This window comes from Episyrphus balteatus, chromosome 1 (assembly GCF_945859705.1).
Source record: "Episyrphus balteatus chromosome 1, idEpiBalt1.1, whole genome shotgun sequence".
Taxonomy (NCBI): Eukaryota; Metazoa; Arthropoda; class Insecta; order Diptera; family Syrphidae; genus Episyrphus; species Episyrphus balteatus.
This window is the reverse complement of record NC_079134.1, coordinates 149820096-149843663: the sequence shown is the minus strand read 5'-3', so window position 1 is coordinate 149843663 and position 23568 is coordinate 149820096. Positions and strand designations below refer to the sequence as shown.

The window sequence follows — 23568 nt, the reverse complement described above, 5'->3', positions numbered from 1 at the left end:
GAATATAATTAAATATATTTTTTTTTTAATAAAAAACCGAGTTTTTGTTCGATTCAACCTGTGACATTTTTTTTTTTCTGCACATCCAGATTTTTTTTTTCGGATAGACGACAGATGACGTTTTGTTGTTGTCAAAAAAAAAAATTTGTGTTTCAATTCCATTTTGGATTTTTGGAATTTTGCAAAAAATGAAAAGACGTGTTCAGAGAAATGAAGGACGTGTCTAAATAGTTATTTTTTTTTCATGAGTTTTTGAAACAAGTTTTTAATTTTGATTATACACGAGGAAGTTTGAATTTCAAGTATTTTACAAACATGGTATAAAAAGAGAAGGTATGATCATTAGAAAAAAGTCTGTATCGATAACTGTCAGATGAAAGAAAAAATAGATGGCTTCCTAAGTTTTTGACAGCTGCCCTATTGAAATTGTTGTTGAAAAAAATTTTTCTTGGAAATTGTTGTTGCTTTTGACTTTGCCAAATTAAACGTCATATCTTGTCTTTTTATAACATGTTTTACAAAAGCCGTTTTTTTGCTAAATTAACGGCCATATTATTCACTAGTTTAAAAAATACATCTGGATGTAAAGAAATTGAAATGTCAAAAATAAATCCAAATCCATAATCAAAATAAAATAAAACCCGACAGTGAAAAAATACCTAGTCATTTTTAACTTTTTTTTTTTAAACTATTTTCATAATTAAAATCGGGATAACTGTTTTGGATTTAGATTTATTTTTGACATTTGACAATTTTACATCAAGATGTATTTTTTAAACTAGTGAATAATATGACCGTAAGTAATTTTTTACGAATACAATTTAAAATGTTCTTCAGCCTGGGGTCGAATTACGGCACACGATTACGATCATACATTAACGTTTTGACTATTTCTGTCTCTATTTAATTATTAGAAAACGATAGTTACACATAGCAACCAGTCGTTAACGAACGTATGCCGTAATTCGACCCCTGTTTTCATTAGAGCCCAACCCGACTAACAAATTTGCTTCTATAAAGCTTTACAGGTGGTAGTGTAGCTCCTGTAAAGCTTTATAGAAGGGATATTGTGTTTTGGGAAATGAGATAATTTCGCAAATTAGGTCAGTTCAAATTTAAAATTAATTTTTTTTACTATATGATTTGACATTCGAAATGAGATGATATTATTATTATTATAATTTATTAACATAAAATTAAAATTTACATGTTAATGTATATACAAGTGCTAGCTGCTTAGAGCTTCTGACTCTTAAATGAAAAAAAATAATATTATATAAAGTACTTTATAATATAATTACATAATTTATAAAGAAAAAAAAAAAAAATATTTTTAAATGTTTAAATTTCAATGTTGTGTGATTTGATAAAATTGTATAATTTTTTGATATTCTCAGAATCTAAGTTTTTCAAGATCTCTTCTACTGATGACGTTTCGTTGTAGATGCTGGTGTTGGATGTCAATGATTTGCATGCTCCTATCCCAAGAATGTGTTTCAAATCTATTGTTGTTTGACAAAGAGTGCATGTTGGTGGGTTTGTTTTTTTAAGAAGATGTTGATGGGTGAGTGCAGTGTGTCCTATACGGAGTCTGACCATTACAGTGTTCATCCGTCTGGAGGTGGTGGTTGGGTAATATGGTTTGATTTTGTCGATGTTGATTGATTTGTATGGGTGTTGATAGTTGTTGTGCCAATCAGTGAGTTGTTGTTGTGTAAGTTTGTTTCTGGTTTCGCGCAGAAGATCACGTTTGGTTATATTGGCGATCGATTTGACTGGCGCAGAGTGAGCCTCATTGGCAGCCTTATCAGCATGTTCATTACCGGTAATACCGACATGTCCAGGCAACCACATTAGTTTTGATTTATTCTGATGTTTTATCAGCAGATCTCTTATTTTACTAATTATAACTGTTGTGTTGTTTGGATTCAAAATTGCGCTGAGGACTGCACGACTATCTGAGCATATAACAAAATTGTTGTTTAGCTTTGTCATTATAGTTGCGGTTTCAAGGATCGCTGATGCTTCGGCGGTAAAAATTGAAGCTATATTATCTAATAAACCTATAGATAGCAATGAACCATCTTCGTAAGTTGATGCGAATGATGTGCTGTATTGGGTTTTAGAGCCGTCGGTGTATACAAATTTCCAACCATTCGACTTCAATAAAGTTGTTACATCTTGAAATAATGCTCGGTACATTTTGTTGGATGTATTACCCTTTGTGTAGTCTGCCAAATCCATGATAAAAGATGAGTTTTGAATAGACCAAGGTGGGAACATTGGGAAGTATTTACTGTTTTTCACAACAGGAAGTTCCATTGAATTTGCGGTTTTTATTGCGATTGATAGAGCTGATGGAATACGCTTGGGATATTTTGCTTGCAAGATTGATTTAACATCATCATTTATTATGGAGCCTTGTGTAAATGACAGTTTTACATATAGTTTAACTCTGCTTTCAAGAATGCGTTCGTCGACTAAATGAAGTCCAGCTTCCGCCATAATATTACGTATAGGACTGGTGGGAAAAGCGTTTAAGCATCTACGAACTGTTTGGTGATATGGGGCTTTGATAATGTTGATTGTTGTTTTTGGGGAGTTACCATAGATAAGAATACCATAGTCAATCTTACTTAGTACCAGAGATCTTGCAACGTTACATAGAGTGTTTAGATGAGCATTAGATTTACTACATGATAAGTATTTAACGATGTTAGCCCTAGCAGCTAGACTTTTTTTAACTCAATGCAATGGTTTTTAAAATTATATCTATCACTAAAAATAATACCTAATATACTTAACGTATTTACATTTTGTATGTTTACATTATTGAAGTTAAAAGTATTTTTTTTGCAAGATGTTTTACGACACTATGTAATGTTTTGCATTTGTCTACAGATAATTTTGCTCCGGAATCATCGGACCAAGTTAAAATGTCTGAAAGAATGTTAGTGAATATATTTTGTTGTTCTACAAGACTGTTATGCCTGCATAAAATGTACACGTCATCGGCATAGATACAATGATCAAGTTGTGAATAGTTTGATATTATAGAGCTAATTTCATCAAAAGCAATCAGAAACAGAACCACTGACAGTGGAGACCCTTGGGGGATACCGTTCTGTAAAGAGTAATATTCAGAAAAGCAATTATTTGTTTTGACACAAATTTTTCTATTTGTTAAAAAAGATTTTATGTACTGAAAAATCTTCGGGCCTATACCCCAGGCTTTAATTTTGTTTAAGACTTGATGTATACCAATTCTATCGAAAGCCTTTTCGAAGTCAAGTGACAAGATAGTCACATGGTTTCGAGCCGATAGAGCTTTTGTAACATAATAATCGAGGTGAAGGAGGGCGTCGTCACAGCCTTTGTTAGCTTTGAAAGCTACTTGATTGGGGCTTAAAAGGTTTTTGGATTCCAGAAACCAAAGCAGTCGTTTCGCAACAATTTTTTCCAATACTTTAGAAGCACAGGGAATAAGTGATATTGGACGGTACTCGTTAACACTCGTGTTTATTTTTTTTGGTTTTGGTAAAGGCAGAATGGTTGCTAACTTCCAGCTTTGTGGAATGATACCAGTATCAAGAATGTTATTGTATAATTGTATAAGTCTAGATTTAGCTGTTGTTGGAAGGTTTTTCAGCATCGGATAAGAAATCCGATCCCTGCTGGGGGTTTTGCCTTTTAATTTGGAGAGGCAGCTTTCGAGCTCGATTTTTGAAATCGGTGTTTCAATATGTAGAGATTGAGAAGAAAGGTAATTAGTATTAAAAGGTGAATTCAGTGATTGAATTTTATTAGTTCTGAAAGACAAAGAAAAGTTTTCATCGTTGGAGAGATTTGACCACGTTTTTGCGAAAACGTTACTTATTTCGCTCGGGGTAATGATTTTTTTACCTTGGTCTTCTATACACATTATAGAGTGCGGTGTATAAGAACCTGTTAGACAGCGGATTTCTTGCCAGATTTTAGAGGGAGAAGATGTGGGGTTTATTGATGATGTAATTACATTAAATTTATTTGCCTTTGAAATTTTTAATTCCCTACGAAATTTAGCATTTGATTTTTTAAATGCGAGAAGGTTTAGCTGGTTAGGATATTTTTTGAAAAGTTTCCATGCCTTGTTTTTTATTTTTTTTAATGAGTTGAGCTCTGAATTCCACCAAGACACGTTCCGACTTGGAGGTTTTGGCGAATTTTGGGGAATTGAGAGGTTGGCTGCAAATCTAATCGCTTTAGTAAGTCGAGCTGTCTCTTGATTAATGTTTGAGGAAGTGCTCGTGTACGATAAATTTTGTGTGATATGGTGTTGAAAAACGGTCCAGTTTGCAAGATCAGTTTTAAACTTGGGAGTAACACGATACTTTTCGAGTGTTTGACTAGATGTTAATGTCGTTATTATAGGGAAGTGATCACTGTTGTAAAGATTTTCTAATGCGATCCATGATATTTTTGGAAACAATGTAGGGGAACAGGTGGTTATGTCTATATGTGTGAAGCTTTGATGGGTAGAAAAATGAGTAGGGGAGCCATCATTGAGAATTATGAGGTTAGAGTTAGATACAAACCTTTCTAAGATCGCACCTCTACAGTTAGTTACGGGGGAGCCCCAGAGAACGCTCCATGAATTAACATCGCCAGTTAAAATAACTGGCGTGCTTATTTGGTCAGTTATATTAACAAGATCATTGATGGAAAACGACTGATTAGGATGTATATATATCGATATTATGGTAAAATTACATGGGAGTTGAATTTCAACTGCTAGTGTAAGAATGGGAGAATTAATCACCTTTAGTTTATGTGGTATACCTTTTCTTACTAAAATAGCTATTCCTTGTTTTGATGTTACGTTTTGTGGTAAGTTATGAAAGTAACCTTCATATATTTTTGGTATATTCGGTTTGAAATTGGCTGCGCAGTGAGTTTCTTGAAGAGAAATCACACTTGGCATGTATTCTTTAATAAGAATACACAACTCATTGTAGTTATTAATAAAACCCTTCATATTCCATTGAAGGATTTTGGTTTTTTCTTTAGTTATGTAGGTGGACTTTGAGTCATTTTGTATTAAATTGGTGTTGTCGTTATTGGGGTGATCAGTTTCTTGACTCCGCGGCTCGGATGTTGAGGCAACCAAGCTCTCTGAAGAGCTCGGCTGACTCAATTCCCGATCAGCGGAGTCAAGTAGTGGTTCGATGTTAGTGTAGTTATAGCATATCGACATCTTGTGGGTCTGGGTTTTCTACGTAGTATTTATGTTTTTCAAGCAAAGCTTGAGTTACTTTTGAAATAGGGGATTGAGATTGTTTATTAGATGTGTGGGTTTTTGATTTTTCAGATGAATCGGGCTGTGTGGTAATAGAGTTGTTTGGGTTTGTTTCTGAAATTTTAGAAAAATCAGATAAAGGAGTTGGATCGGATATTTTTGGTTCTTGAGTTAAATTAAGATCTGGTTTCTTATGATTGTTTAATTTGGGAGAGGTTGGATGATAATCATTGGAAGTGGTGGATATAATGGTGTTTTGAGGTATATTTATGGCAAGGTTATGAATTGTGGAATTTGTACTGTTAGTTTTGGTGCTTTCAGAGTTTAAAGTTGATTTTGCTGTGTTAGTTTGATTAGATTTATGAGAGTTTTGTTCACTTTCTTTATTAAGAATTTGTGCTGCTGAATCATCCGCGTTTTGCTTTGTTTTTTCGGAAAATAACTCTGATGAGGATGAGAAATGAGCGGGGATGTTATTTTGTTCTCTATGAATTTTTTTAGCTTCAGCCATTGTGCATTTTTTGTGGGTTTTTATTGTTAGGATTTCTTTGGCTTCTTTATAAGCAGGGCAAGTCTTAGAAGAAGACGAGTGAGCTTGTGAGCAATTTGCACACATAGTTTTAGTGCAAGGTTGAGGAGTGTGCGGAGGGAGACTGCAAATATCGCATTTTGCTTCACCGGTACACCGTTTACTCGTGTGACCGAGAAGTTGACAACTACGACAGCGCATTGGATTTGGTATGTATTCAGTGACTTTTGCTTTAAAAAAGCCAATGTCAACTGTTTTCGGGGTGTAGTAGAGGTTGAATGTAAAGAGAATTAAACCGGTTTCTCTCTGCTTGCCATCCACGTTTTTGGTAAATTTATAAACATCTTTAACTCCTTGACATTCCATTTCTTCAAGTATTATGTCTTTTGGGGTGTTGATCAAACAAGGGGCATAGGCAATGCCCTTTGACTCGTTTAGTTTGTCATGCAATTTTACAATTACTGGACAAGTTTTGGCAAGATTGTCAACTTTAAGGAATGTTTCCGCAATTTTTTCTGTTTTAACTAAGACAAGAAGGTTGCCGTCACGCAATTGAGAAATTTGATCATATTCTTTGGATATATTGTCAATTGATTTTTTTAATAGGAAAGGATTGAGGGACGATATGGGCTTTTCATTTGATTTGGGAGAGATCACTATAAATTTGGGATTTTTTGTGTTTGTTGAAGTTGGAAGTTCGGGGTAAGTATATAAAGGAGTTGGGGTTATATTGGATTTATGTTTTTTATTGGGTTGGGAAAAGGATGAATCCACATCAAGCGGCAAATGCCTGTAACGGGATCCACCTAGCCCCGCGGGACCAGGCATTTTAAAAAAGTTAGATAGCACTCACACGTGTATTTTTCTTTTCAAGCAAAAGAGAAAACGAAAATGATTGTTATTCGATAAGAGAAATGTGGTATAACGGGAGATACCGGTTTGCGCAAAGTAGCACAAAATAAAAATCACACAAGAGACTACGAACGATGCTTTCGGTTTGATGGTTAGTCGGTGACTGTGAATGAGATGATAATTTGCGAAACTATCTCATTTGGACTGGTGAACACAGACTTATAATTTGTGAAATTATATCTCATTTAGCTTCGTTAACCAAAAGATTTTAAGGCCTAAGTGCCGGGCTACACGGTGATTTTTCAATCGCCTAACCAGTCAGTTTGTAGAGGGGTGAGGATTTTCCACTTTTTGACGTTAGTTTGTTCCTTGAAAATGTGAATTGGAACGTGATTGGGCACAACACTGTGCCTACGTTTTGTAACTTAGTCGAGAACTTCTCGCATCGAAAAATTTAAAAACAAAAATTCCATACGTTTCTCTATTTGGAAAAATAACCTGTGTTTGTATCTCGATGTGAGAAGCAACCCTGTAAATTTTGTATTCCATTGGAATTATTGGAAACTGTCAAAAAAAGGGAAAATATTTGTACCTTTGGCCATCAAAGGTCATATAGACATAAGGGGTATTCACGATCCGATGCAACTGGTCTTGTATCAGTGCAAAAGTGTAAAATCTTACAACACTAAAACAACAAAATATACGGATTAAAATTTTACAACAGTCTTGCACTTTTGCTATACCCTAGACCTATTGCAAAATAAAAATACAATAGAGTAAAATTATTTTTGACAGATGGCAGCTCACCGTTGCGTCGCCCATCATAAACAGTTTGTCTTTTTTAATCTGTTTATTATGGATGTCGGCTTGTCGGTACTCATGTCCCGTAATTTAGTTTCTTTTGATGTAAAATAATTTGTGAAAATTAATCAACCCAAACAAAACAAAGAATTAAATTATAAAAAATGGAAAAAAAGAAGAAGCAACAGTGGAGGAACAACCCTGTTAAAATAAAAAACATCATGGATTTCATTCATGCTTCAATATTTACTATAGATAAGAAAAGGGGCGTTCAAGATCTATTGTAAATAAATAAAATTTTACATTTTTACTAGGCCTGTTGCACCAGATCGTGAATACCCCTATAGTTTTACAATAAATATCTCAAGGCTCGGTAGTCCGAAGGTAAAGCAGTCGGTCAGCCAGTGGAGGGTACCAAGTTCAAGTCACAGTTAGGGCATGTAATTTTTTCTTTTTTTTTTCTTTAATATTCTTTTCTTATTTTAAAAATTTAAGTGATACAAAAATAAATTACCGTGAACACTTTTACTTTTAACACATCTCACATTTAATGCAAGATTATCAAATTTTTTTCAAATATCTTACTTTCTCGCATCCTTTTCGCTTGTGAGTAATTTAGGCAGTTCAATCGAGAAATTATCTCGATAATTTTCTTACAGACACAGTTTTATTCACATTTTTCCAGTCTGTCAAGCATTTTGATTCAGAAATGTTTCAAGGCGATTTGTTCCGATTTGCGTGTTTCGTGCGAGAAATTTCTCGACGCGAGAGTTACAGAACGTAGGCACAGGCCCTAAAGGCGAATTAAATATTTAAGCAAGCTCAACTAAACAACCTTTGAGAACCAATTTAAGCAAATCTAATAAATACGGCTGTTTGTATACTTATAATTTTTTTTACAAAAGAACACGCCTATAGTCAACAACTACAACAACTGAGTTCAAAAATAAATTAGTATTAAAATATTTAAAAAGTTACATCTTCGAACTCACTATGTTCCACTTCCATATAATTTCATCAATTTCGCTCAGTCACTAGCACCAACATCATGCAACAAAAAATGAGCGAATTTATATTTTTTTCCCCAACATTCAAGCTGTCACATGATTTTCACCTGACTGACATTTTTTCTTCTTCCGAATAAAAAAGTTAATTTTCCAACGGGAAGAGTGTGATTAATAAATTTAATTTATTTGCTTTTTTTCGCAATCTGTTGGAGTATCTATTAATCCATTCAAAATGAAAATCTGTGGTCCAAAATTGTCCCTTTGCGGTCTTATTATTTCTGTGTGGGGAATCATTCAATTGGTAAGTCGAAAAAAATACCCTTCAATCACAACTGCGAACAAAATCGATAGCAAAAAAAAAGTCATCCAAGAAAAATTTTCTTTTCTTTGATTTTTGTTTTCTATTTTGCAAGATTCTACGCAATAACTCATTTAACGAATCTAATTAATTAAATTTATCATGTTTTTATGTTTGATTCAATTTTTTAGACACTGATGGGATTGTTCTTCTACATTCATAGTGTGGCTCTAATCGAAGATTTGCCCTTGGAGGAAAAGTATGATAACATCGATGACTTCTACTCGGCTGCAAATGCTGCCTACAATCAGGTAAAAAAAAACACACAAAAATACTTGATTACTTTTTATTAATTTGTATAAATGCGTATTGAATTGAAGGCCAAGGTCTTAAGAGTATCTCTTTAGTTAACGCCCTATTACCTTTTATTGATATATGACAATGACAACATGTAAGGAATAGGGTACCTTCTTAGTAGACTTGAAAAATTGCTTTTTGTTGACAATTCACTGCAAGCAAATGATGAATTTAAGTTGTTGAATGTTGTAAATAAGCGATCTCAAAATTCACAAAATGAAATCACTTTTGCATTCCTTTTTGATACTCGAGTCTGAAGTATGAATCATACATAGCTAGTTGCCAATTGCGAGCTGAATTAGTTAGCTTAGTGTGAACAAAAATATTCCTCAGATGCAGTTTGGCATATGAGTATTTATCCGCTTCGATGTAGATGTCCTACGCGAAGCCAATTAGTGGAATTTATTTGTTGAAGATGTTTTCTTCCGTGTTCACAATTACCTTGCACACTCCAAAATGGCGATTTACTATTAGCTTTTCGGGTCTTCATTGTAGTGTGCGACTAAAGTCGCACAGCGGCAACACTGGGCTGAACAAATGCCGTTTTCCATTTACTCGGAAACAGACAAGGGACCTACATATCGTCGCTGTAGTTCTAATACCTCGTAACCCAGAAAAGTCTATTTTTCAGGAGAGCCAAAAAACTAAGTATGAAATGTATGAGAATCAATACAAATGATCTGGTTTTGATTAAGCGTAGCTCTGACAATATCGATGTTAGGCAAACAGGGTCTTTTCTATTACATCCGGATTTTTTTCAACAATATAATTGCATCATTAGTCCAAAATCGCTGTTTTGTGGGTTACGAGGTATTAGAACTACAGCGACGATATGTAGGTCCCTTGTCTGTTTCCGAGTAAATGGAAAACGGCATTTGTTCAGCCCAGTTGCCGCTGTGCGACTTTAGTCGCATTTTGACCCCTTATTTTAACTCGTGCGGCCATGATATGACCTTTTGATAAACTGGGTATTTTGACCCTTTTTGAAAAATACTGTGACTTTTTTGACCCCATCTCTAAAAGAATGAATGGAAAAAATTAGTTTTCTTTTTTGATGAAAACCTTTCAACCTCATTGAATTTTTTTCACTTCAGATTCTTTGATGTAATCAACTCATAGCAACCTGTACCTATACTACAATCAGAGGGTTCATCAAATAATAAATTTATGTCGTTTTCTTTCACTCAAATGAGAGTACCCTTTTAGTATTTATTTTTGCACTTTTTAAGGTTTTGTGTTCTTTGACGCCACAAAAGTGTAAAAAAAATTACTCCGGAGTAATTTTAGTACTACGGAGTACTCCGGATTTACTCCACATTTTTAGTCAGATTTACACCGATTTGCACACACACTTATGAAAAATGCGAAAAGTGTTTCTTTAAAATTCTTTTGTTATTAACAAAAACAACCATTATGAATATATTTTCTACTATATTATATTCTGCCATATATGTATATTTCTTCCATTATTTTCGTTAATTCTTCACTTTTTCTTAAATGTAATTGAAAACCGAATAAAAGAGCTTTTCAGGCAGTGTTCTTCATCAATAAAAAAAATCCTGTCCCGATAAATAAAAAATCCCATTTTTTTCTGCGATGATGGGATATTTTTATTTTACAATGGGCACGTTCAAACACCTATCGGATAGGCTATCTGGGATACCCGTATCTGGAATATCTTTTTGAACGAAGAGCTATCCAGATAGCTTGCCCAAGCAGCTACCAAAAAATATTGAGAAAATGAAACTGTTTATTTTGAGCAAATTACATTTTTTTTATTGTTGAATAGTACTTGCACAATCGTTTTCTTGCAAATTTGTATTTATTTTTAAGCCCGAAAAGTAATCAAAATAAAAAAAAACTAAATGTTTATCAGCTGATCACTCGAATACCTGAGGTATACCAGAAATTCTCGGATACCTTCAGATTATTTTTTGACAGAAAATGGTTCGTTTCCTTGCTAATTATTAACATTGTTTACAACAACAAAAAGCTATCCGATAGCTTTATGTTAGCTCTTTGAACGTGTCCAATTATCAAACTAAGGGTGTGTGTTAATTAGGCTGAAAAAAACCGATAAGAAGTATAATGAAAAATATACCAAGAGTAAAACTAAGTCCGCTTCTACACGAAGACGTAGACGCACAAGATGCACATAAGAGCAAAGGAGAAATCGGTCTTTCTCTCTCCCTTGTTCTTATGTTCATCTTGTGCGTCTACGTCTTCCTGTAGAAGTCGTCATACGAAAAAAAGAACAAAATAAAATCAAATAAATTTGCGTCTTCCAAAAAATATTACGTGTGTGCGCGACGAACCGAAACGAAAATCAAAAGGAAATTCGAAGATAATTTCTGCGCCTCGCGTCTTCGTGTAGAAGCAGAATTATCAACGAACGCTTATTATGGTCTCATATGTTATTAATACTATTTTTTTTTTTCAATTCATAAAATTTTTTCCCTAGGCCTGTTATCACTATTTTTTTCAAAGAAATTATCCATTTTTGCCTTGTCACACACACAATTACAAAAAAAAATTACTCTTAGTTCTATCACTCCAGAAAAAGGAGTACAAATTTAGAGTACTCCTTAATAGAGTGAAAGAAAACGACATTATTTGCATTCAAATCCAACTCGATCTTCCGATCAAAAACAATTTTTGTAAAAAATTCCTTATACCACCTAAATGATGAGAAATAGCTCCTTCTCATATCGTATTTTTCTCTTTTTTAGACATAACCCCTTTAGCCTCTTTTTAGTATCATTTGCAAAAATCATTGTTTGAACATATTCCTTTAAGTTCCGTACCTTTGGCTTGAAAAATTGCATTATCTTCAAAAGTACCTATATACCCATCTATTAGATATTTGATGCTATACAACATTCAATGCGAGGAAAAATGATAGTTATCATGGGGACAGAGAAAAAATTGAAAAAAAAGTATTATTCTCACAAAAAAAAAAAAATGTATACCTGCCTACACAAGAAAAAATATTTATAAAATACCTACAGTTTTGAACAAATAACTTACTCGGTCAAACCAATAGTCTGCGAGATATAGATCAGTTCCCGTTTTTCAAAATGGTGGAATTCGCCATTAATAATAACTTTCTTATGCTATTTTCTTATTTTAATACATATTTAAATGAATCTTAAGAAACACAATCACTTCTGACGTTCTTAACATCGAAGATAAAAATACTACTTATAGAAACAAAATTTTGGCAAAATGTTGCTTTTTGCCAAATTTTACAATAACTAATGTTTTATAATAGTTTTTCAAATCAAAGAATTCGTTCCGTTTTCCTCCGTTTTGTTTTCGCTTTTTCGTTATTATGAACGGAAGGGGACAAAATTAAAAACCAAAAGGAACCATATTGTGGAAATTTCTCAATTGGAATCCCTTCTCCCGGGCATTTTTCTACAGGAGTTTTTATTCAGAATAAACATTTCAATTTTGTTTTATTCAAGATGATTAATATAATAGCTTGTGGTAATGCAGTTTACATCATTGAAATTACCAACTATAACGATCAAGTAATCCAACTTGAGTCGGTACACGGAAGAAAAATATCACTGTGATAGTTCAAAAAACCGACAGCGGGCTCTCATGTCTACTAAAGATAATTCGAGTATGCTGAACACGATGGCGTACTTAGTTTTTCTGGATTAGGTCAAATAAAAAAGATTTTTGCGTTTGAAATTTTGTTTGCACATGCCAAAAATGAGGGTATAAAACACCATAGATATATTTTCCAATTTTTGATTTTTTATCGATGTAAAATGATGGAAAATCTATTTGTTTTGGAAGTATTATACGTAAGACAAGTTATTTAAAAAAAATCTGTCGAATGACTATTTAAATCATTATTTTCATGGAAAAAACACGTCGATTTTTCTTACATTTTTTAACTATAAAGGTACAAATGTATGCGAAAACTCAACATTTTTATGTAGACACCTTTTATGTGTTAGTATTCTGGAATATTATACATATGTAGATGTAGATATTTAATTAAAAAATCAGGCATGGTATCAATATTTTAATTTAAATTCCTTCAATTTGTTTTAAAATTAAAACATATTTACTATTACTTCCATCTACATACTGCATTATATGAGCTTACATACACAACACATAATATATTTGTCACAATCCATCTCTAACGATTTGTTGAAAAATTCCATATTTTATCCTGAAATACAAGATCAAATCGTTGCCACCGAGTGCTGCATTTTAATTTAAGTAATACGAAAAATATTAGAAAAATTGAAGAAAAATCGATGAATTTTTTCATGAAGGTAATGATTTAAATAGTCTTTAGACAGATTTTTTTTCAAATAACTTTTTTTACGAATAATACTTCCAAAAAAATAGATTTTCCATCATTTTACATAGATAAAAAATCAAAAATTAGAAAATATATGGTGTTTTATAGCCTCATTTTTGGCATGTGCAAACAAAATTTGAAACGCAAAAATCTTTCTTATTTGACCTAATCCAGAAAAACTAAGTACGCCATCGTGTTCAGCATACTCGAATTATCTTTAGTAGATATGAGAGCCCTCTGTCGGAAAAAAAAATTAAAAAAGATCGTTTTTCAATAAGAATGTAAGTTAAAGATTTGAATAAATTCAAGTTTTTTTTTCTAAGTTTTTGACTTCATGCGGAAGTCCGTTGAAAAGTTGTATCCCTTTGTAAATCAGGTGGTTTTGCTCTCTTATACAGAGGTAAACAAAAGTCTTCTTACTCCATGTCAATGATTTGTGATTTAATCTATATTTTTTTTTTTTTTTTGTAAATAAACGGGATATAAATTTTGTTTATTTTTGCAAATCATGATTAATGTATTATATTTTGAACCTAACCAGCCTAGAAAGTACATATAGAATTTTCGATATCGGAGTATAACTATCGCGTTTTAATATATTTTGTAGAACTTGTCGCTTTACTTTTTTTAGCTGTACACATATGTATAGCGGGGGCGTATCAGAATCCCGAAAAAATACCGATTTTTTTAAATCCCGTCTTCCGAAATCCCGCTTATTTAAAATCAAGATCAATCTTGGCGCAAAGTTAATTAAACGTAAATAAAGCTTTATTTTATTTTCAATATAGACACCAAGATATGTTATTTTCTTCACACATTTAATGAGATTTCTATTTATCAATATTATGTATTTACGTCATTACCACTAATGCAAATAAATACAAAATATAGTAGGACTATTATCTGCAAGCAGGCAAATTTTGCAAATAACTATTTTAACTATTTATGGAACCATTGTAGTTTTTTTTTTTTTAAATTAAAATTGCTCTTTGGTCTTAAATGCTCGTTGCAAGTTCTAAACATTTTATATTTGTCCCAGTTAGCTATAGTATTCGTATTGGTAACTCTGTTATAAAGATATATATTTTTAACGTTTTAGCCTAGTACGCTGCTGATGCGAAATGAAAAAATCCCATACAAAATGACACAACGAAAAATTTCGTTCAGCTTTTCGTTCTGCAGTACGCTGATTGACACAGCGAAATTGAAGAGTCCGACGAAAAATTTCGTTTCGCACTTTTAAAAACAGCTCTTTTTCCCTGATTTGCACTCATGAACATTCGATAAAAGATTTTTTTCATATCAACCGATTTAATGATATCTCCCAGATTTAGTCTTTATCAGTTGGATTATTAACTGTGTCCTTCCTCAAATCGCACTTAACAAAAGCTTTTATTAATTAAATTAACGTAACGAGCTAAAGCACCGACTCTCAAGCCTTAAGAATTCTTCCAATCGAGAATCAATGCTCAAAAAAAAATTCTTTAAAACTCTCTCCTTACCTTGGCAATGGGGTTTTGCTTGTAAAAAAATAATAAATCATTATAGACTATTTTTGAGTTTGTCAAACAGAGGCTTATAACTTTTATAGGTTATAAGCCGCTAAAATGGTTTAAAGCACAATATTTCATTGTTTTTGACTGCTCTTTGTCTAGGATTCATTTTCGAACCATTTATGAGGATACTGAGACTGACGTATGTTCTTCTTATGAATTACGTTGCTGTAAAATTATTCATTGTTAATTTAGCAACTTGGATATGGTTTCTGCAGAAGCTTAAATGTAATAATTTCAACTCTTTTAACTTTTAAAGTGGTGGTACGCAGTTTGAGTATACCTGGTCTATCTTATCGGAACATTTTTTGAATAATGTATTTTGTATAATCACAAAAGTATAAAAACTTTATTTTTAAATTTCTAAATATTGTGTTTAATAACACGATTTTGCTTTATTTTGTGTTGCCATCTAATGAATAACACTATCTTTTTTTTTAGAACGCCTACAACTGTTGGATTGCAGCTTGCATCTACGTGCTGACGTTGCTATTGTCCGCCCAACAATTCTACGCGAACAGTCGAGTGACTGCCAACTAAGCGAAGCGAAGGCGGAAAACATCAAAAATGCCCTTATTTTTGCTTAAATTAATTTAATTTTTGTTTTTTTCTTTTTTTTTATTCGTTCCTCTCTTTGATTGTCGATGCTTTCATTCGTATGTGTTATACCCTCTTAATTCATAAGAAAAAAATAATTTGCAAAATATCAAACTGAAAATATATGTATATTAAATAAATAAGAAATAATTGTTTTTTTTTTCTTTCTGTTGCACGATTTTGATTTGAAAATACACATTCCTTACTTTTTTTTTTGTTTTATATCTGCAGAGGAACAAATTTGAATTATGTTAGTCGAAATTGTTTTATGAAAACTACTTTAATTGTTTATAAAATTAACTGTGTGTATATTGGATTCATTTTGTAATTAAATAAAACATAAATCGTAGTAAAAACAGCATACACATCTTATAATAATCACAAATTTAATTAAAACAAAAACAAAACGTTCTGTAACTGCCAAATGCAGATATAATTATTAGTCGTATTCGTATAACTAAATTGTAAAAAAAAAAATTATCCATCAAAAGTTCCCTTAGTGGAATTTCATATTTTTTTCTTTTATTGAAAATAAATGTTACAAAGTATTATCAGTTAAAGGAGTGTTTTTCATACAATTGAGGGACCTGGCAGAAGATTTGCTTGTAAAGAATGATGTGGAATGATGATCTTAGGAGCCCATGAGGGTGTTAACTACTGGAACTTTGTGAACCATTTGAGTTATGTGTAAGAAATTTACTTGGAGGGCTCCTAGGCTGCCGACTACTATCTGATAAAATTTGAATCGAAGTTGATAATAATTGATTTTTGCAGATTTGAGTATAATTTTTTTACATGAAGGATTTTTAACACTATTTGTTCCCTGATGTAGAAAGAAACCCCGGCAACAGAGTAGGAATAGACATTTTAAATTGAACTCAGAAAACAAACCCCAAAGAAACTTTGGGGTTTCATTTATGAATAGAGCTCTAACAGACCTTTCCTTGGTTATCTCACTCGATGGATTTAGATTTTGGAGTAATTTTTTTAAAATCCTTTTGTTTTCGGCAAAGAAGTGGGTTGGATATTTGGATTTTTTTTTCAAAATCTTAAAAAAATAGACCTCACAGAAACTTGGATTTCATTCATGAAAAGAGCTTAAAGAGATCTTTCTTTGGGTGTCTCAGTCGATGGATTTGGAGAAAATTTTTTAGAATGCACTTTTTTTCGGCAAATCTTAGAAAACTAGATTTGTAATGCCTGTTTAATATGAACTCGTATCCATAAATAAAATCTCGTTTCGAGACTTTCATCTGAAGATAACACTGGTCAGCGAAATTATTGTACCTTTTTTATGAGTTATGGATTTTCTTAACTGCTTTGACATCGTTGATTTAAATTAAAACCTACCCTCAGTTTGTAGGTACTTAAAATGTAGACAAAAAAAATCGATTATTGATATTTTATAACAGGAATATCTCGAAAACACAAGCTGGCAAAATTCTGATTTCAAAATCAAGTTCAGCACACCCAAAACGTTTAGAAAAATATTATTTTGTTCCTGAAACCAAACCACTGAAAGCTAGGGAAATGGTTAATAGGTATACATAGCATCGATTTAATAACAAGAATATCTCGAAAAACGCGAGCTGATTGAAAAATTATGATTTCGGATTCGAGTTCAACATAACCAAAAGTATTATTTTTTTCTTGAAACCACTTTTAGTTAGAGAAATGCTTACAAAGTAGTAAAAATTCAATTATTGAGATTTTGTAACGTTAATATCTCGAAAACGCGCTGGTAGGAAATTTTTGACTTTGGATTCGAGTTCAGCACCTTGGGAAAACTTCATCAAATTACATAAAACAAAACCCTTACTGCCCAGTGTAAATTTGCTTCCGAATATTGCGATTGCAATCCAGACTCAGAAACCAGACCTCAACGAAACCTTTAAGTTTCATTCATGAATAGAGCTCAAACAGATCTTTCTTTTCTTTCTTACTCGATGGATTTGAAGGAAATTTTTTAAATGCAATTTTTTTCTGCAAGGGCTACCTCTTGGATTATTTTTGAAAGTTCTAACAAATTAATTGTATGTTGGGCATCATTTAAGAACACGTAAAACTTGCATTGCTAAGTTGTAAGATATCTTTAATCTTCAAAGTAATTATAAATTATAGAAAATACAAAAGTCAGAAAAGATCATTTTGAAACCATAAACATTTTGAGGTTCTAATTTGGCGCCATTTAAGAAAGTACTTGTATATCAAATAGCTTTACTCAATCATACAAAATCTTCGAAATTATCCTTAGAGAACTCGGTATAAAATTTTGATAATTTGAAAAAGTAAACTGGGCGCCATTATATATTATTATAATTTTCAAAATTAAGCCGAAATTGTTTTCAAAATTCTGAGAGCATATTTCACCCTTTTCAGTTTGGGGACAATAAGTTTCGGGGCACACTGCATAAAAGAACACAATAAATAACACATTTTTTAACATAGGTATTTAATTTTTATTTCACGTCATCCTCTATAAGCACACTTATAATATTAATGTTTTTGTGTTTATTTGCATATTTAACTATTGATGTATTTTTAGTTTTCGTTTGTTTGTTTTAATTTGTTTTAAATTTTAATTTTAAAAACTTCAATTTCAATAATTTAAATATCAAAATATTAATTGCTTATAAAAGAAACAAAACAAAATTAAAAAAAAAACGTTTTTTTTTTAAATTAAAATTTATATAATTTACAAAATCAAAAACACAACAAATTACATATTTAATTTTTTGTTTCATAAAAACACACAATTATTGTTTTCTTGTTTTTAAATATAAAAATAAAACAATTTTTTTCTTAAATAAAATGTACAATTTATTTTACTTATTAGAATTATACTTTATCGTTTTATTTTTTGAAATAATTCAAATAATTTAGGTATGTAAAAATATTTATTTTTTAAGAAAATTACATAATATTTATTTTATTATTTTATTAAATAGATTTACAAAGTATCTAATTATTTTTTTGTTTATGTTTTAAATAAGAATTATACATTTTCGACTTAGGACTTAAGACTCGGTAATAAATAGGTTTTGTTTAAGAAATTTCTTATAAAATTACATTTAACGAGTATAAGAATAATAATTTACAAAATAAAAAAAAAATAAGACCAAATAATGTCTAAATTAAAAATATAAATCCACACAAAAGTGTTATTGTTCATTATTTTGTTTTTTTTTTTTTTTTTTTTATGATAAATACAAATAATTCACAAATGCGGGGTTTAAATTTTTAATTTAATTATAGTAATTGTTTGTTATAAAAGACTAGAGAGAAAATTTCGTTTAATTTTTTGTTCCATTTTTTTTGTTTGTTTTTAAATTGAAGTCGAATTTCTTCGGAGGTTTTTAACGCAACCTTCTGTGAATTGTATAATAATTATTGTTTCTTATTTATTTTGTTTTGTTTAAAAGTTATTTTTAAACAATCAAATTCATCAAAAAGAGAAAAATTAATTTCAAAGATATTTTTGTTGTTTGTGGGTGTTTTAAGGATACACCTTACAAAAGGGCAGGTTAGATATTTTTTTTTTTTGAGATAGATATTTATTATGTATTTTAAGAGATTTTTGTTGTTGTTGTTGGTTTAATTTGAATTTATATTTATTATATTCACTGTTCGTTCTTGATTCCGACTCGAACTTCGTGATGATTTTCGATTGATTGATTCCAAGTACGCGGCTGGGGACCAACCTTCTGAATTGGTATCTGAAATTTAAGAGAAAATTGTAAATAAATTAGTGAAAATTGTCTTTGTTTGTAGTGAATAATGGTTAATAGTTTAAGTATTGGGAGTATTTTTTTTTTTTTTTGTGAAATTATAACGAGTATACATGCGAAGTTAGATATTGTTTTTAATTTGTAAATTGAAATTAACTTTATTTATTTGGCTATTGAAATGCTATAATTTGATGGTGACATATCGTTTGCGTTGGGCGCCATTTAATAAATTTTTGATGATGTTTGGTTTAAACATGATAACTTCATTCAAAAAATGTTATTAAAAGACTACTTCTATTATAGCTTATTTTTGATCACTATGTTTAACCAAGAAAACTGGACGGACATTCAAAAGTGCCTCTTACTGCTTTGAAAGCTGTTTTACAATATTTAAGTAAACATTTGAGAGCCTTGAAACAAATTGATGTTCAAGTTGGCTGCTATTTTAGAATATACATCAAATAGACTTTAGTGAATTATAAGAGATTTTTAACTTTCTATATAGTTTTCGTGGGATTTGGCGTATAAAATTGAGAATTTTAAAAAGCTAACTGAAAAAAAAAAAAAAAAAAAAAAAAAAAAAAAAACCACGCCCTTTTCACGTTTCGTGCGCCATTTAAGAAAATATGCCAACAGCAATTTAGTAAATACAAAACTGAGTCTTATGAAAAGTACAAGAAAAAACAAGCACTAAGGTTTATGTTGGGCGCCATTTAAAAAAATATGTCGGAACTCATTGGAGAGCAAAATGTTGTTTGAACTGGGAATAAAAGAAGAAATTGAACCCGATAAAAAGCAGTTTAATTTGTGTTGGGAGCCATTTGAAATCTAAGAAATAAGAAATATTCGAGACAATATTCGGGGAACTTGGCAAACAAAACTGAGAATTCAGAAAAACAAAACAAAAGAAAGAAAAAAAAAAATAATGAAACACTCCATAAGTTTCATGTTGGGCGCTTTTTACGAATAACTGTCAAATGATTTGAACTTTAAAATTGAGAAGTCGTATTGGTATCAATGAAACCAAAAACTTAAGAAGTTAATGATTTTTCTTGAGAAAAGCAACACTGCATTAAGGCTTATGTTGAGCGCCATCTTTTGCAGATAAACAAGAAACTTTGAATCTTTTATTTAATTGACTGGAGATTCCAGAGAAAAAATTAGATTTGGGAAAGTAAAATAAAACACAAAATTAGTTTCATATTGGGCGCCATGCCACCATATAAAAAAAATATGTTAAAAAGTCATTTCAAGGCCATAAGAAACACTTCAAGAGAACTGTCGATCGAGTTATGACTATAAAAAATGAGGGTTAGAACTGCAATTAAATTTAAAGAAAAAACAACACAAAACACAATAAGATTATTTTAGGCGCCATTTATGAAAATCCGTTAAAAGCCATTAATAGGTTTTAAGTCGACAACTCTAAAAATAGATAAAAAAGTTATAGAAACAATAAATTGTTGAACACCTCAAAACTTTCTAAGACATTTATTGAGAATTGACTTAAAAACAAAAAAATAATCGGAAATCACTAGAAGTGCGTATATCCGTCATTTCTTTATTCACGGTTATCTTTACTAGAGATGTAGACCCATACGAAAATTTCTATAGTTTTGCATTAGTTTAAAAGTTTTATTAAAAGAAAATAAATTAATTATATTTGTTTTTATTGTTTTTGGTCTTAAATAACTCAACTCTTTTGAATTTGGCGCCAATTAAGAACAAAAATTTAAGTCCCAATTATGAAATTACATGACATCCTCATTACATCCATCTTTGATAATTTGCATTTGGCGCCATTTTATGAAATTGGCGATCACTTATCCAATTAAGATCCTTTTTATACTAGTTCTGCTCTTAAATAAAATACTTCCCATTTCTTTATTGACCTATAAGCTTTGTTGTATTACAATTAAATAAATCAAAAGACCTTTGTCTCATTTTCCTATTGAGCTCTCATAACTTAATATTGTTTTGAATTAGGCGTTACTTAAGAAAATAATGTACCAACTATTCTTTTGGGGAAACTGACGAAGTTATGAATACCAGAGTTATGCGTCAAAGTTACGAAAAACCGAAGTTACGAAAAACCGATGTTATGAAAGACCGAAGTTATGAAAGACCGAAGTTACGAAAAACCAAAGTTACGAAAAACCAGAGTTACGAACACCGAAGCTATAAAACGATGTTTTTGGGTAACCATTGAGACGAACGATATACTGGAGGAACGTACCAAAAAGCTAGAGCGTATAGGTTGAGTCAAGGCAAGAAAAAAATTGTATAGGACGGGGGTGTCTATTGCCCTCCGTTTAGCCGGGAGGGGGAATTTTCTAAAAAAAATGACTTAATTTGGAAAAAAAATTATTAAAAATCAACGGTTATACCAAAAGTAACGTACTTTACGTTTTAGTAAAGCCAAAAACTGTATCTTTTAATTTGTTTTTAAATATAGCTGTTTAATTGACTAGTTTTTGAAAAAATTAGTTTTCAAAATCAAAATTTTGAAAAAAAAAGTGAAAAAATAAATTTCGAACTTATTTCTTTCAAAATTTAATGTAATTAAGTGCTAATTTAAATTACATAATTTAATGTTCTTATTTGTTTTTAAACTAAAACTGAAAACTATATCCAAAACCGTCTTGTCGTTTTCGATAAATTAAAAAAAAAACCAAAACTACTTTTTTTCAAAAAAGCCATATATATATTTTTTGAAAATTAATTTTTCAAAAACTATTCCATTAAACAGATTGATTTAAAAACAATATACAAGAACAAGTCTTTTGCCTTACAAAAAAGTACAGTACGATATTAATGGTGTAACCGTTGATATATTAATAATTTTTTTTCCAAATTAAGTTATGATTTTAGAAAATCCCCCCTCCCGGCTAAACGGAGGGGAATAGACACCCCCGTCCCATACAATTTTTTTCTTGCCTTGACTCAACCTATACGCTCTAGCCTTCTGGTACGTTCCTCCAGTATATCGTTCGTCTCAATATTTGCCAACCCAAAAACATCGTTTCATAGCTTTGGTGTTCGTAACTCTGGTTTTTCGTAGTTTCGATTTTTCGTAACTTTGACGCGCATAACTCCGTCGCGCATAACTCTAGTATTCGTAACTCCGTTACCATTTCATTTTTTTGTTTTTGTATCAATTTTACTCAAAAATGTGAATGAGATAAGTTTTTTGGAAAAAAAAAAAAAATATTTTTGAGTGTTATTTTTGTGTGAAGACAAAAACCTTAGTTGGTTTAAATTGGGCGCCACTCAAGAAAAAACAAGGCCTTATTACTGATTGATTATCACTTTTTAAAAACGAAAAAAAAAATACTTTTTTTCTTTTAGAAATTATCTAATATTTTGTTTTTTTTTTTTTTTCCGGATTCATTCTTTTGATTTGGGCGCCATTTGATTATGAACTTATTTTGTTTTTTTTTTTTGTTAAACAAAAAGAAGTTTATTTAGTAAAAATACTAAGAACAACAAATTATCTCTTAAAGGGCAGATATTCTTAAAGAAGTAAAAAAAGCTTTATACTGCCGATAAAATACAAAGAAACTAAAATATTGGTGCTAATGCTGATGATGCTTAGTTTAAAATATGAATACGAAAATGTTTTTTTTTTTTTTTATAAAAAAAGTGACATATAAAAAAGATTGAGAATATAGGAAAAAAACAACACCAATAATACATCTTACAACATTAGGTGAGTGAGATGAAAGAATACAAAACGATTTATAACATTCCAAAAAACAATTACATGAAAAAAAGTGTGCGATTTTGACAACAATTAAGTAGATATAATAAAAAACACAAAAAATGTTAATTATTTTCTATATAAGAAAATTACCTAAAATACGAACAAACCACCATCCAGCACAGCCGACCTTAAGCAATTCAACTGCATCACCTTCACGCATTGATACTTCAGAATGACCCATTGCATTATAGTCAGCCAAAGCAATAAATTTACTGCCCTATTTTTGTTGTTAGTGTTAGGAGTGTATTTAAAAAAAAAAAAAATAATAAGTATTAGTGACATTTTTAGTTGTTAATGTTGTTGTTGACTACTATTTTTAGGAATAATATGAGTTGTGAAAAGTGTATATTTGTAACGGTACCTACATAATGTGTGGTTAGTAATATGAGTTTTTTTTAGCAAGCGATAAAGCGCAAGCAATGTGTGTTATTATGTGTTAGATGCTTTTTGTACTCAATTTCTTTTAAAAAATAAAAGTAAT

The 23568-nt window shown here is 30.9% G+C and overlaps 3 protein-coding genes across 10 annotated transcripts in view; 1 reads left to right on the top strand and 2 right to left on the bottom strand.

The window, feature by feature from the left end:
- Window positions 1-5216: 5216 nt before the first annotated feature.
- LOC129911320 (uncharacterized) lies at window positions 5217-6632 on the bottom strand. The gene has a single exon (XM_055989077.1). The coding sequence runs from the start codon at window positions 6630-6632 to the stop codon at window positions 5217-5219; it is 1416 nt and encodes a 471-aa protein (XP_055845052.1).
- A 1896-nt stretch (window positions 6633-8528) lies between these two features.
- LOC129906533 (ribonuclease kappa) lies at window positions 8529-15751 on the top strand. The gene is made up of 3 exons (XM_055982322.1): window positions 8529-8765; window positions 8954-9073; window positions 15441-15751. The coding sequence occupies exons 1-3, from the start codon at window positions 8697-8699 to the stop codon at window positions 15537-15539; spliced, it is 288 nt and encodes a 95-aa protein (XP_055838297.1). The 5' UTR covers window positions 8529-8696; the 3' UTR covers window positions 15540-15751.
- Window positions 15752-19127: 3376 nt separating this feature from the next.
- Window positions 19128-23568, bottom strand: part of LOC129906529 (guanine nucleotide exchange factor DBS) — a 208407-nt gene continuing 203966 nt past the window's right edge. For 5 of the 8 annotated variants that reach the window (XM_055982312.1, XM_055982313.1, XM_055982316.1 and 2 more), the window contains exons 19-20: window positions 23178-23304; window positions 19128-19312 (exon numbers count right to left, since the gene is read on the bottom strand). In XM_055982312.1, coding sequence (XP_055838287.1) covers window positions 19191-19312; window positions 23178-23304 — 249 coding nt within the window. In that variant the 3' untranslated portion in view covers window positions 19128-19190. Of the gene's footprint in view, window positions 19313-23174; window positions 23305-23568 lie in introns of those variants that run through there. The other 3 variants (XR_008770822.1, XM_055982315.1, XR_008770823.1) reach the window with 2 other exon arrangements.

Coding starts and splice junctions, on each gene's coding strand:
- LOC129911320 (XM_055989077.1), bottom strand. CDS start 6,632: ATGCCTGGTCCCGCGGGGCTAGGTGGATCCCGTTACAGGCATTTGCCG.
- LOC129906533 (XM_055982322.1), top strand. CDS start 8,697: ATGAAAATCTGTGGTCCAAAATTGTCCCTTTGCGGTCTTATTATTTCT. Junction 8,766..8,953: donor TGTGGGGAATCATTCAATTG/GTAAGTCGAAAA, acceptor TCAATTTTTTAG/ACACTGATGGGATTGTTCTT. Junction 9,074..15,440: donor CAAATGCTGCCTACAATCAG/GTAAAAAAAAAC, acceptor CTTTTTTTTTAG/AACGCCTACAACTGTTGGAT.